Source organism: Anoplophora glabripennis, unplaced genomic scaffold (assembly GCF_000390285.2).
Source record: "Anoplophora glabripennis isolate ALB-LARVAE unplaced genomic scaffold, Agla_2.0 scaffold135, whole genome shotgun sequence".
NCBI lineage: Eukaryota > Metazoa > Arthropoda > Insecta > Coleoptera > Cerambycidae > Anoplophora > Anoplophora glabripennis.
The window spans coordinates 898,535-912,514 of record NW_019416236.1 but is presented as its reverse complement, the minus strand read 5'-3'; the positions used below and the strand labels follow the sequence as shown (position 1 = coordinate 912,514).

Genomic DNA, 13,980 nt, shown 5'->3' with positions numbered 1-13,980 from the left:
CTTTTGTAAGTTTGCTTGTGAATCAAATTCAGAACATTTTTTAAGATTTTTCAACGCCCTACATCATATTTATGAAGTATTTGTGGCAATTTTGATATATCCTTTATACATTACCAAAAATTTACGGGAACCAGATGATATTAAACATTAATTTATATATATTAGAATCATGCTGTGGAGAAGAATATTTGTTTTATGCAGAACACCATTTGCCTATTATTAATTAATTACCACGAATCTAAATTTATACACTAACCAATTGTGAATACAAATCACTCTCATATTTTATACTAGCAAAGTTTTACCAGGTTAAAAAAAACGCAATAACGGCAATATAATAATAAGAAAAATGTTCAGAATATTTTAAACAGATTCTATTGTTATGTAAGTTACAAATATTTGTGATAGCGTGTAGTTAGATAAAAACTTGATATGCATTATAAATGAATGTTTAAGTGTTTTGAAGCCAGATGATGTGAGGTAGTCCGTGTGATGTGTTTGTGTTAAGTACATTTTTTATGATGTGACAGTGATTGTTGTTGATAATATTGTTTGGAATACAAGTTAACGCAAAAGTGAATAATAAATTTTTTTCACTTATAAATAACAAATTATTGAGCGAAGACAAACAAAATATTTAGAGTAAGTATTTCTGTCAGTAGAATTGGTACTTTAAATATATGTAGGTACCTAGGTATCTATAAAAAGTGTATTAAAATGTACCATTTTTTAATGATTATTCTTTATTACGGTGTAATTGTGCGATAATTAATTATTTTTATATATACAAAAATGGAAAGAATTATTAATTCATAAAGTTAAAAACTTTATGAATTTTGAAAAATATTTGCAATATTTAAATATATCTTGTTTCGCATAGATTGTAGTGTTGAAAAAAATATTTCACATTTAATTAAATATAAGTATTATAAAGTTTTTGTCTTTATTTTTTGAGTATTTGTGTAAATAAATATAAAAATTAGTGAAATGAACTCATGCGCTAAAAGGGTCAGTCGGTGTCACACTGAAAAAATCCAGGAAAAATACAAAAAGACACATAATTTTATATCGCGCACTTTAAAAAAACGTTTCGAAGACTTATTCTGACTTTTGATTTAGTTTTTCTTGAAAGTTATTTTTTTTTTTTGTAATATTATTTAAGTAAATCTAAATTGAAATGTATTTAAAGCCAACAAAAAAATTGCCACAACTGTAAAAAACCAGTTTTGTTGAAGGTTTATATTAAATTTAAAAAATGTATTATTCAGAAATGACTTTCTTTTCAAATAAAATGGGAGACATAATTTTTCTTTCAACCGTAATTAAATGCTTTATCCAATTTCCAAAATATTTAGTGGCGTCGAAGTTGTAAGAGTTCTTAGTAACATTATTTCCCAATATCTCCACAACTGGTTGATATATTTGTTTGTCAACTTAGCAAATTATTGCCCATAATTAGCGGTCATTACTCCAATTAATTTATGAATCTAAGTCAAACAGCTTAAAGTATATTTAAATAAATGTGTTTTTTTTTTATTGGAATATTCTGTATCTCGAAAACGAAATATTCCAAGACATATGCTTATATAAAGTTCGTAAAGCTTGACGGGTGCAATACGAGACATTTTAGAATACCTACATACATATTTTGTGTAAGTTGCATATGCTGTGCAATATTAACTTTTTGTACATTACGTTTTAAAGAATTATAGTCATAAATGCTTTCATACTGAAACACAAAATGTTAAAATGTCTGTGTTGTGACACAAATAAATCTATTACAAAATTCCGTGAAATTTTACTACCCACATGTAACAAGTATTGGTGGATAAAATTACTGTCCTTTGGATGTATTAAAGAAATATGTATTATCTATAAAACGAAATAATTTTCATAATAATTATTTTTTCCAAAATGCATGCAACTAGAAACAATACAATTTCCTTATTTGTTCGTAAATGTTTATCAAATGTCTTTCAGCACAGAGAAAAAGGAGAACTCCCTAAAAGAAAATAAATGTCTGTATTTAATAACTGGTTCTTAAATATTCCATTCAAATTACGGTCGACAAACTTAAAAAAACAACCTTGAAGCTCTAAAATGATTAGTAGGTGATTGTATGGTATGGGTAATGAAATACATTTTAAAAAGTCAAATATTTTTTCTGTAAATTATTGAGAATGTATTTTCTTTTGGGATGATCACTAGGTATTTCAATAAAACTTATTGTTTAAATAATCAGTATTTTGGTTTTGCATTTATAATTTTCATATATCATTTGCAAGTTATTTGATTTTTTTTCACAGTAGGTAAATTGCATAATACAAGTAAAGTTAGCTTAAACATGTAACTTTACATCCTTGTATAATTCACCCAAAATATAAATGTGCATTATTGATATAATTATGCATATTTACGACACCTAAAGCATAATTTTACAAAGAAATAGGAAAATTACATAGTATTTATAAGAAGAAAAAAAAATCTAGGCATTACAATTTTGTAATATATTTAGAAAGAATATATATATTTTTTTCAATTGAACTCGGGAGCATAACGAACAAAATAAAAAAAGAATCAACCAAATATGTCGTTCCTATCGTCAGTTACGACCGAGAGTGCATACAAAAATTATGACTTTCGTTTGTAATTGTCATGATTTTTTTTCCTGAAAACATTTCCAAGACCATAACGAAAAAAATAAAAAAAGAATTGAGTTTATACAAAAATCCCATAGATAAAAGCACTCTCACTTTGTCCCGAATTTTCCGGACAACTTTTCCAATTTCTCTTTCAATAAAAACCTTATTCGGCCTATTACGAACATTTAAAAAAAAAGTTGCCAAATCGGTCCAGCCGTTCTCAAGTGATGCGCTTAATAATGAACAGCATTTAATTTTTATTTATATACCTAGATTAGACAGTTTTCTTAAAATAATAGTACAATGTAAAACTTGGTACAGAAGGTTTAAATTAACGAAGTTAGTAAAAATAGTAATATCAGTCAAAAGTCTCCCTACTTATTATACAAAGTATATATATATTTAATTTTACACTCCTTTTTTACTGACATCTTTATCCATCAATATTTAAATAAAAAATGAGCTACCAAACACGTTTAAATAAACAATATGTACATCCTTATATTTAAAATAATTAAGTATAAGGAAAACTCGCACCCAAGTGCATCATGATGTGGAATATTTGAACCATTTCGAGAGCAATGGCCACTTCTTGAGAACATTATTGATGTTTCTCACACACTTCAGTAACTTTAAATGAAGATATACCGAGAGATTGATATAATTTGCACAAAGTTATATTCTTTACTTAACTCAGTTTTTATTTATAACACTATATTTAGGAAGTTAAAACACTGTGCTATATTACTTCGCCACAATGAATCTAAACATGCCTACTGAACAACTAACACAATTCTCTACACATACGCGGTAACAATAGGCGATCACGTGACTTATGTGATTGATCGAATAATACAATTACTAATTCGCAATTTGTTACGTAAAGTTTTGAAAAAGTTGTGAAATTTTATGACGAAAATCAGCACTTGACTTAACTATCTAATCACAAAATCTGACAATTGCAATGTTATTACTTGTCGAGATTACACATGATAAAAGTTAATAAAGCATGAATTGTAATTTTAATAACTGAAATGTTGGGTCTGTAAAGTATTCATTATAAATATTTGCAATTTCTTTTAGAGATAAACTTGTCATGATAAAGCTTTTAAATAGTTGTATATGTAAGTTTATATATTTTGTTGGAATGATTTGCAGTTTTCTCTGAAAATCTCAAGACAATTTGTTTCTGATAAAAATTAATCTTGAGTAGACGTTTTTATCAGTTACACGTTCTTTTTAATTATTTCCCATGTGAAACTTTTGAGTCATATTTAAGGAACGTTTTCAACTTATTCTTGTTTACACGTATTCACCTATTCAGACAAGCAAAATTTGTTATTTATTGTGTATTTGTTTTATTTACTAACCACATAAGCTTAATGAAATAAGTTTTCAATTTCAAAATTGTCCCTTAATGGTATGTTTATACCACAAACGGACTCTAATTTTAAAGTCAGTAGGGACTGTACATGTATAATGTACAATATAATAAATGGGAAATTAACTGTTTGTGATATTGAAAAAGTAAATTAAAAAATAATACTAATAAAATATATATTAACAAAACTAACTATACAAATAAAAGGAAATATTTAAAGATTTATAAGTAATACATTGATTGCCTCCCGAAGAAACTAATAAGATCATATACACATGTCTGCTAATAAATACTTACAGTACTAGCACATATTGTAGACGTCACAAATATCAAGTCATGAAATTTCATATTATAGCGTAATAAAAAATACAAATATTTTTTACGTAAAGACTACAAAATATTTTTAAAGTATTAAAAAAATAATCAAAATGTGTTTTAAATAAGTCCTATGATTCCAAATAAAGTGCAAAATATTTAGGGGTTGATTCTATTCATAACAATAGTGGTCCAATAGTGATCTTTGGTTAACTTGAAATTTATTTTCTATTTAAATACACATTTTGCCATAACCTTCTTTCCGATTTCATTCAAATCCACGTATTCATTCTGTTATTATGTAGTAACAAACTACACCTGCAAATGAGAAATCATTGAAATTTGAAAGCCTTACAGTTTCTTATTCACAAAAAAATTTATAGAACATTTTTGTTTGTGTTTCTTTTTTAAATTAAACCTATTAAAGACTATTAAGACTATTAAAAAATTGTACGAAAAGCATTTTTTCTACCAAGTTGATAGTACGATTTCCCAGAGAAAATATATTCAATGTTTTGTAACATTTTGCAATTTGCATTAAAATTAAACAGAATTTGAACATAAAAGAAAATTATAGTTTTATTCAATATAAGTACTAAAATTTATACAGGGTGTCCGGAAAGGTCCTGTCAAAAATGAAGGCATATACAGGGGAGGCCAAAATAGTTGTAGCACTTCATAAAAAAAAAAAATTTCCAACGGGCTTCGTTGTGGAATTATACGCCTTCAAAGAAAGAAGTTTGAAAAACAAATTCCAGTTATAACTTCTAACTGATTTTAATATGCTTGGATTATACAAGAGCAGGCGAAATTATCCATTTAAATTTATATATCTTTGACAGCGTTGCCAAATTTGGCATGATTTTCATAGTTCGATTCTTTTCTAACTTTGCTAAAAACAAAGTAATCGTATACCGCATATCAGTCGATATCTTGTACCATTCTTGAGAAAATGAAAAATGTTTCAAATTCTTGCCACAAAGCATTAAATAAGTTTTAAGCTCAGACAATTTTTCTTATCAATAAGACCATCTAAGTTTTTGCGGCTTTAGAATTTTCATTATTTTTCATCTACAGCTGTAGTTGGTTACCAATAATAAATCTGAAAGGGAAAAAAGCTACGGCAAAATATCAAATAAAAAAAAAAACTGTCGAGTATTTTTATGAGCAGAATCTCATAATACATTTTTTCCACTTTATTTAGTATCACCCTGTGTATCTAATTTTTCAAATTTATCGTTTTATCCACTATTATGAAAAAAAATCATCAACTGCCACTTTAAATGTATAGACTTGAACTTGCACAATCGCACATCTATGATAAAATTTTTAAGAGAGTGATATCCAAAATCAATGCCAATAAACAGCAATAAATTGCAAACGTCTTCTGATTCTGCTCTTTTTAGGCAATGGACGAAATACGATTTAAAGAAGCCGACAAAGTAAAAAAGAAGCATCCCATAGAAAGAGCTAACATTATATCACGTTTATTTTTTTGGTAAGTTGACGAACATTGTTGCTTATAGTATTTCATATTATATGTTTTCTAGCTACTTAATACCATATTTTGTGAAATGATTCAAAAGGGAACTCAACGAAGATGATATGTACGGAGCTCTTAAATCATACGAAGCCATACCACTAGGGGATAAACTTGAGAGTGCCTGGAATTACGAAATTAGTAACAAGAAGGAACCATCACTTTGGAGAGCTATACTTAAAGTATTTAAAAAGGAAATATTTCTATATGGAATATATAACTGTTTCATTGAATTAGTTGTAAGGTAACATATTATCTAAGTACATCCGGAATATTTTAAGCTACCATATTTTTTTCAGGTTATCCCAACCTTTGTTACTGACGCAGCTTCTTAAATATTATGAACCAAATCAAACTGCAGTTACTAGGAATGAAGCATATTTGTATTCGGGTCTTATTATCGCAGCGAGCTTGTTGAACGTTTTGTGCATTCATACTTATATGTACTTCGTCCTTCTTTTGGGAATGAAGCTAAGAGTAGCCGCTTGCTCACTGATCTACAGAAAAGCACTTAAACTTAGCAATACTGCCCTAGCCGAAACGACAATTGGACAGATGGTAAACCTACTGTCGAACGATGTCAGTAGATTTGATTTTGCAATGATACATTTCCATGGTCTATGGGTGGCACCGATAGAAACAATCATTGTTATGGTGCTGATATATATCAATGTTGGACCGACAGGATTAGTGGGACCTGTGTTTCTCTTGCTATTCATTCCCTTTGAAAGTAAGTTAATTATTATTCTGTAAAGCTTAATCCCTATATATTTTAAAAACAATTAAAGGGTGTCCCAAAGGTAAAGCAGGATTTGAATTGTGTGCAATTTTAATTCAGAAGAGTTGACATATTTTAGTAAACACGTTGCGGTTAGACAAAATGGAGGGCTATACTACGGATGAGCGAGTGAAGATTATGAAAATTGATTACAAGTACGGAGAGTTTGTAGCTGAGACTGTGTCCAAATTACGTGGAATTTTCGATAGAAGGCACATCCCGAATAAAACAGTTGTGAAAAAATTAGTTGTCGAATTTGAACAAACAGGTTTGGTTACAGATAATAAAAAAACAGGCCGACCTTGTACTAGCCGTTCAGCCAAAAATATTGCTACGGTGAGAGTGGCGGAAATTCCCGTAACTCAGAGCAACGCGCCGTCGGTCAAAGCATTGTAAAAAGCACAATGAAGCGAATTTTAACAAAAGATCTGCATCCGCATCCTTTCAAGATCCAGCTAATCCAGAAATTGAGACTAAATTTAATGCACCGGACATTCGTGGATGTTTGAGAATCAACAAGTTAACAGTGATTTTGCTGTTTTGCTGTTTGAGAAAATCATCTTTAGCGACGAGGCGCATTTCCATCTTAGTGGATATGTAAACAAGCAAAACTGTCGAATTTTGACAGAGACAATCCTCGGGTTATTCCAGAACGTCTACTGCATACTCAAAGAGTGACCGTGTGGTGTGGATTTTACGCTGGTGGGGTGATTGGTCATTTTTTTTTTGTAAAATGAGACTGGAAACGCAATGATTGTCAATGGAAAACGATATCGAGAGGTACTATTGAACATTTTAGGGGTTCAGTTGGATGGCGTGGATTTGGATGACATGTGGTTCCAGCAGGATGGTGCCATCTGCCATACGGCACGTGAAGCTATCCACTTGTTACGGCAGAAATTTAATGGACGACTCATCTCACGTAACAGTGAAATGACTTGGCCACCAAGATCATGTGACTTTACACCATGCAACTTTTTCCTGTGGGTATTCGTAAAATCCAAAGTTTATTCTGCCCAAATACAATAAATTATTGAATTAAGAGTAATATAGAGTTTTCTTAAAGGAAGTCGAGCATGCCAAATGAGTCGCGAAGGACATCTATTCGATATCCTCTTTCATATTTAATGGTAATGTGTATCCTTTAAAAACATGTAAAAACTTTTTAATTAATGAAATATTTTTTGTTCTCATATGAAATGCTTCTTTTGGATACCCCTATGTTGTATTTACAGTTGCTATAGTTTTAATTTGGCAACCAAGATTTGGTTTTAACACTTTCCCTTTGTTATAGTGTATATGGGAAAAAAGACCTCTGAATATAGATTTAAAACTGCCGTGAGGACTGATGAGAGAGTGCGTTTAATGAACGAAATCATCTCAGGAATCCAAGTTATTAAAATGTATACCTGGGAAAAGCCTTTTGCCAAACTTGTACAGATCACTCGAATGTAAGTTATATATTTATTGACTAATATTTAATAACTAAAATATATTTTAGGAAAGAAATGAAACAGATTCGAGCAACTTCCATTATACGAGCCTTTACGATGTCTTGTAATTTAATGTTACAGACAGTTGCCACATTTTTGTGCATCATCACTTATGTTTTAACAGGAAACACAGTCAATGCCTCATTTGTATATACTGTGACTTCATTCTATGGACTTTTAAAGTTTGTTGTAATAATGCTTTTCCCTCAAGCTGTTACGCAGTTTGCAGAGACTAATGTTTCTGTGAGGAGAATCAGAGAATTTTTGTTATACGACGAAATACATAAAATCGATAACGTTCAGTATCAGGAGAAATATGAAAATGGCACAAATGGAACATTGTGGATAAATAAAAAAGATAAAGCTGTTGGCATACATATGAAAAATGCCTCAGTCAAATGGATTCAATCCTCACCTGAAAACACTTTGGAAAATATAAATTTCGATGGTAGTTCTAATGAACTTATAGCAGTGGTGGGTACGGTTGGAGGAGGTAAAACTACTCTCCTTCATGCAATTTTAAAGGAGCTACCAGTGCAAGATGGCTTGATAGATGTCCAAGGAGTTATATCATATGCTTCGCAAGAACCGTGGTTGTTTGGAGGTAGTGTTAGACAAAATATTGTATTTGGACAAGACTTCGATCAGAAAAAGTATGAAGAAGTGGTCAGAGTGTGTGCTTTACAAAGAGACTTTACGCTTTTCCCTCATGGAGATCGAACTTTAGTTGGAGACAGAGGCGTTACTTTAAGTGGGGGTCAAAGGGCTAGAATCAATCTAGCTAGAGCTATTTACAAAGAGGCAGACATATATTTACTAGATGATCCTTTGTCTGCTGTTGACACCCATGTTGGAAAGCAATTATTTGACAACTGCGTGTGTGGGTATTTAAAAGATAAATGTGTGATACTTGTAACCCATCAAATTCAGTACCTGAGAAATGTAAATAAAATTTATTTATTGGAGAAAGGTAGAATCACAGCTTCGGGTACTTATTCAGAACTTAAGACAACCGAAACTGAGTTTACAAAACTGTTAACTGACAGCGCAGAACAAGAAGAAGAAGAAAATAACTCTAAAAGGAAATCAAAACTTTTGAACCAAAAAGAGGATAATGATGATCAAGAAGCACCCACATTAGAAAAAGAGGAGCGAGGCTCTGGAATTATATCTTGGTCTGTCTATAAAAGTTACTTAAAAGCTGGAGGTAGCTGGTTCAAAACAATTCTCTTGTGTCTCGCCTTTATCGTTTCGCAAGCTGTTGCTAGTTTAACTGATTATTTTATTTCGGTTTGGTAAGTATTTTTGGCCAATCACCTAAAATAACGTGTAATTCTTCATACGAAACTAAATTTATTACTTTTTTCAAACGACTTGTAAGAAATTCGCAGTCAGTTAATCACATACCTTTATAAATTCATAAACTTTTTTGTTAGGTCCAATATCGAACAGTGGCGAAATGAACACAGTGTAAGCGGTGCACTGGAAAATGGTACTGATCTTAACCCTACAATTAATGTTACTGCGGGGTCTGAACTAACGTCTCAGTACTTCTTAAGTGACATTCTGACTGAAAGAAACTGTACAATTATTTATACTTCTCTAGTATGTCTTACAGTGGTACTAACAGTGACAAGATCAATATCTTTCTTTAGATATTGTATGACAGCATCAACGAATCTGCATAATAAGATGTTTGAAAAGATAGTATATGCCACTATGAGATTTTTCAATACTAACCCACCAGGAAGGATTTTAAACAGATTTTCCAAGGACATTGGCGCTGTAGACGAAATGTTACCGCTTACTATTGTGGACACTGTACAGGTATGTATCAGTTCTAATCTGTGTTTCAGTCAAATTGCAACGTTTTGAAAATTATTACCTTGTTAAATTTACCCTTGTTGGTTGTTTTATGCACACGAAATTGTCTGCAAATTTGCAAATGCCTATTTAAGAATTAAACACGTGTTAACGACGTTGGTAGGATAATACCGTACTGTTCTGCGTCCACTGTGTTAATGAAATTATTTCGATATTTTTACAAGAAAACAGATTTTTATGTTTTTTTTTTTTAGATTGGCATAATAGTACTTGGTATATCTATAGTTGTTGGTTCATTAAATCCATGGATCTTTCTGCCAACGGTTATAATTCTTGTCATCTTCTATCTTATCAGAATAGTATTTTTGGCAACCAGTAGAGACATCAAACGTGTAGAAGCTGTGAGTAAGTATTTTTTATTTTAATTTGCTAAATTTAGTTTACAAGGTTGACAATGGTTGAACAATTTGCGGACTGGTTATTACTTTCGGTTTAAATCTCTTGACGTTTCGAGAGACATATCGTTCTCTCCAGAAGACATTCTGAAACTGAAGATCCTTTGACTAGTACATATTTATATTTGTTGTGTATACTGACTAGTATCGTTTCATTGTATGGGTCCCTGGCCTGTTATGTTCCAGCCCTTTATTTTTACCTACAAATCGTTTCCAAATTCCTGGTCGTTCAAGCTCTCATCGAGTTTGAAACCATTTTGATTCTTCTGCACTTTTGTTGCTTCTCTGTGTTAGGGCCAGAACCTTACTGTTACTAAAATTTTGATATTACTTAAGTGTATTGCATCTGATCTATGCTCCGCAATGCTAAATCCTTCCGTTGTTATTCCTCACATTTCTTTAACCTCATGGATACATGCTGGCATATTGGGAGCTATGCCAGCATGTCCCACTTTCTTCAATTTTAGATTTTTTTTCTGAAGAAGAGAACGATGTCTTTTGAAAAGTTAAAAGTTTAAACAACACGGAATTGTACAACTATCTTAGGTACTGAAGCTGTCGCGTCGCTATAAAACAGTCTAACCAGTTAGTAAGTTAAACCTGGAAGAGTACTTTTTAGAAAGCAATGGAAACCTACATAAAGGTAATATACTTTTTATTTTTAGCTCGTAGTCCAATCTACACGCATTTGTCTGCATCACTACAAGGACTTACCACAATTAGAGCTTTTGGAGCACAGGAGGTACTGAAAGTGGAATTTGACAACTATCAAGACAAGTATAGTGCAGCATACTTTATGTTTCTGTGTGCTAACAGGACATTTGGGTTCTGGTTGGACATACACTGCGTTATTTACACAGCATTAGTTATTGTCAGTATTCTGTTTATTGAAAGTGGTAGGTTTCGTCGGTTTTATTTCATGTCTTCGTTGCGCATTTGGAGTAATGGCCCTGAATATTTCTTAAAGTTATCCTTTGATTTCAGAAATATTTGCTGGTAATGTTGGTCTAGCTTTGACACAGTCGATAGGTCTCATGGGAATGTTCCAATGGGGAATGAGGCAATGGAGTGAACTCGAAAATCAGATGACGTCAGTAGAAAGAATCCAGGAATATACAAACATAACACCGGAAGCAGATAAAAAATCTATAGATCCACCTAAACTTTGGCCGGAAAAAGGTGAAATCAAATTTGTTAAGTTGTGTCTCAGATATTCCCCCTATGATCCTTACGTACTTAAAGATCTTACGTTTGAAATTAAACCCAAAGAAAAAGTGGGTATTGTTGGAAGAACTGGTGCAGGAAAATCGTCATTGATTGTGGCGTTATTCCGATTATCTGAAACGGATGGTACAATTAGAATAGATAATGTAAATACCAAAGAGGTACCTTTAAATGTTCTTAGATCAAAATTGTCTATTATACCCCAAGAGCCAGTATTGTTTTCTGGAACTCTGAGAAAGAATTTGGACCCCTTCGATGAATATAACGATGAAGTATGTACTTTATTAGAAATTATCTATTCTTTAATTATTTGTTTATGGAACATATCTGTCATTGTTTTGTTTATTTTGATTTATTAGTCCTCTTGGTTTAGTATATGTTTTTATATTCCCATTTCATAATTTCTCCTCGCACTATTATCAATAATACATATTTTTTAGGTATTATGGAATGCTCTTGATGAGGTAGAATTAAAAAAAGCTATTTCTGAGCTATCAGCAGGACTAGATAGCAGAATATCAGAAGGAGGATCCAATTTCAGTGTGGGACAACGACAGTTATTATGTTTAGCTAGAGCTGTGATTCGTAACAATAAAATATTAGTCATGGATGAGGCAACGGCCAACGTAGATCCTCATACAGATGGATTAATTCAATCTACCATTCGGAGAAAATTTGCCGACTGTACAGTACTAACTATAGCGCATAGGCTTCACACTATCATGGATTCAGATAAGGTTCTTGTAATGGACTCGGGAAGGGTTGCTGAATTCGATCATCCACACACCCTTTTACAAAATGCCAGTGGCGTTTTCACTGGGTTGGTGATGCAGACTGGCAAGGCAATGGCGGAAAATTTGATGTCTATAGCAGAACAAAATTTTAGATCTAGTTTAGCAAATTAAATACAAATTAATAAACAAACCTATATGAATATATTTATTTATTATAGAAAATAAAGTTTTATTTTTATAAATATTCGTTTATATTTTAATAGTTTTATATATTCGTTGAACGTAAGTTTAATTTTAATTGACATCTTAATGATAAAAAAATAAGATTTTACAAATTGTTATTTTATTTGAAAGGTAGAATAGTTAATATATACAGGGCGATTCAGAACTTATCCAAAAAAAAATGCATGTTCAGGGGACTCTTACAAACACAATTTTGTAAAGAAAAAATCAAAAAGGGCAGTTCGAAAATGATTTTTAAAAATACACTTCTGCACGGCACTGGAAACTGGTCCACTGTAAAACTGATCTCACACAGTGCGATCGGTATTGCGAAAAAATGTGATAAAAACGGACGAAATAAATAAATAGAAATTTATAGCACCTATTTTATATCAGGAAATTCAGCTGCTTTTGCCGTTATTGTTACTATTAATTAATAAAATTAATTTGTGGTTTTAAATAGTAAAATAATTTGACATACCTGATGTTACAACAATTGTTCAAAATTTTATTCACCGACGTGTAAACACATTTTGGGTCCGTCTTACTCAGTTTCTACGAACTGACTTGCTTGCTTGCTTCACCATAACACAAATGCTTCACCATAATACAAAATGTTGTCTTGCTTCACTATAAATTAGAACGATATCCATCAACTCCGAGTTGCTATACACGCAAGCCATTTTTGTCACTAACTACTAAAAAACTATTGTAAACACCACAGATAACAAGTAAACAGTAACGCAACGACGATTGTAAAATCGGATTTTAGTATTCGGAGTCGCTGAGGTCACGTGGCTTTCCACGCGTATCGCGAATGGCTACAGTTGTTCAGCTATGTAACGGTTCAATGTACTACAACTTCAATAATTTTGTTCTCGGAAACTATAAGGATTTTACAAATTTTTTTTTAAGATATTGACTCCATTTTTCATGCCGCATCTATTTCCAAATTTTTTTGGATGTTGTGAATCACCCTGTATAGTTTAAAATACATACTTTTCGGGAGGGTTTTCTATCTCTAACTATCTACTAAATAAATATTTTTAGCTATTAAATCTATATCTACCCCAGAAAAATTGTATGTATGTACAATGTATGTTTAACTAAGTAAATAAATTTATATAATAATTCGAAAAATCGGCACTTATAGTTCCTCATTGTTGTTTTTAATAAAAGCTACATCTGATTAGCCCAAAATATTAAAACACTTGTTTAGAAATTTAAAAAATAATTTCAGATAAACTCCATTTTTATTTTGTTTGAAATTATTTATTTGTGACGTTATTTTCGTCCTTGCTCTGTTTATTGGATCGTTTTCTCACCTGAGAAACCCTAACTACAAAGGGGTTACTCAAGGGTTGTCTTTATA

General features: G+C 31.3%; 1 protein-coding gene across 1 annotated transcript; it reads left to right on the top strand.

The window, feature by feature from the left end:
* Positions 1-487: 487 nt before the first annotated feature.
* LOC108906688 (probable multidrug resistance-associated protein lethal(2)03659) lies at positions 488-12,628 on the top strand. Its single transcript, XM_018710020.1, has 11 exons — positions 488-642; positions 5,745-5,836; positions 5,889-6,122; positions 6,178-6,608; positions 7,951-8,107; positions 8,158-9,444; positions 9,586-9,976; positions 10,228-10,378; positions 11,094-11,324; positions 11,413-11,924; positions 12,093-12,628. The coding sequence occupies exons 3-11, from the start codon at positions 5,944-5,946 to the stop codon at positions 12,555-12,557; spliced, it is 3,804 nt and encodes a 1,267-aa protein (XP_018565536.1). The 5' UTR covers positions 488-642; positions 5,745-5,836; positions 5,889-5,943; the 3' UTR covers positions 12,558-12,628.
* Positions 12,629-13,980: the final 1,352 nt, after the last annotated feature.

Coding starts and splice junctions, on each gene's coding strand:
- LOC108906688 (XM_018710020.1), top strand. CDS start 5,944: ATGTACGGAGCTCTTAAATCATACGAAGCCATACCACTAGGGGATAAA. Junction 11,325..11,412: donor TATTCTGTTTATTGAAAGTG/GTAGGTTTCGTC, acceptor CTTTGATTTCAG/AAATATTTGCTGGTAATGTT. Junction 11,925..12,092: donor TCGATGAATATAACGATGAA/GTATGTACTTTA, acceptor CATATTTTTTAG/GTATTATGGAATGCTCTTGA.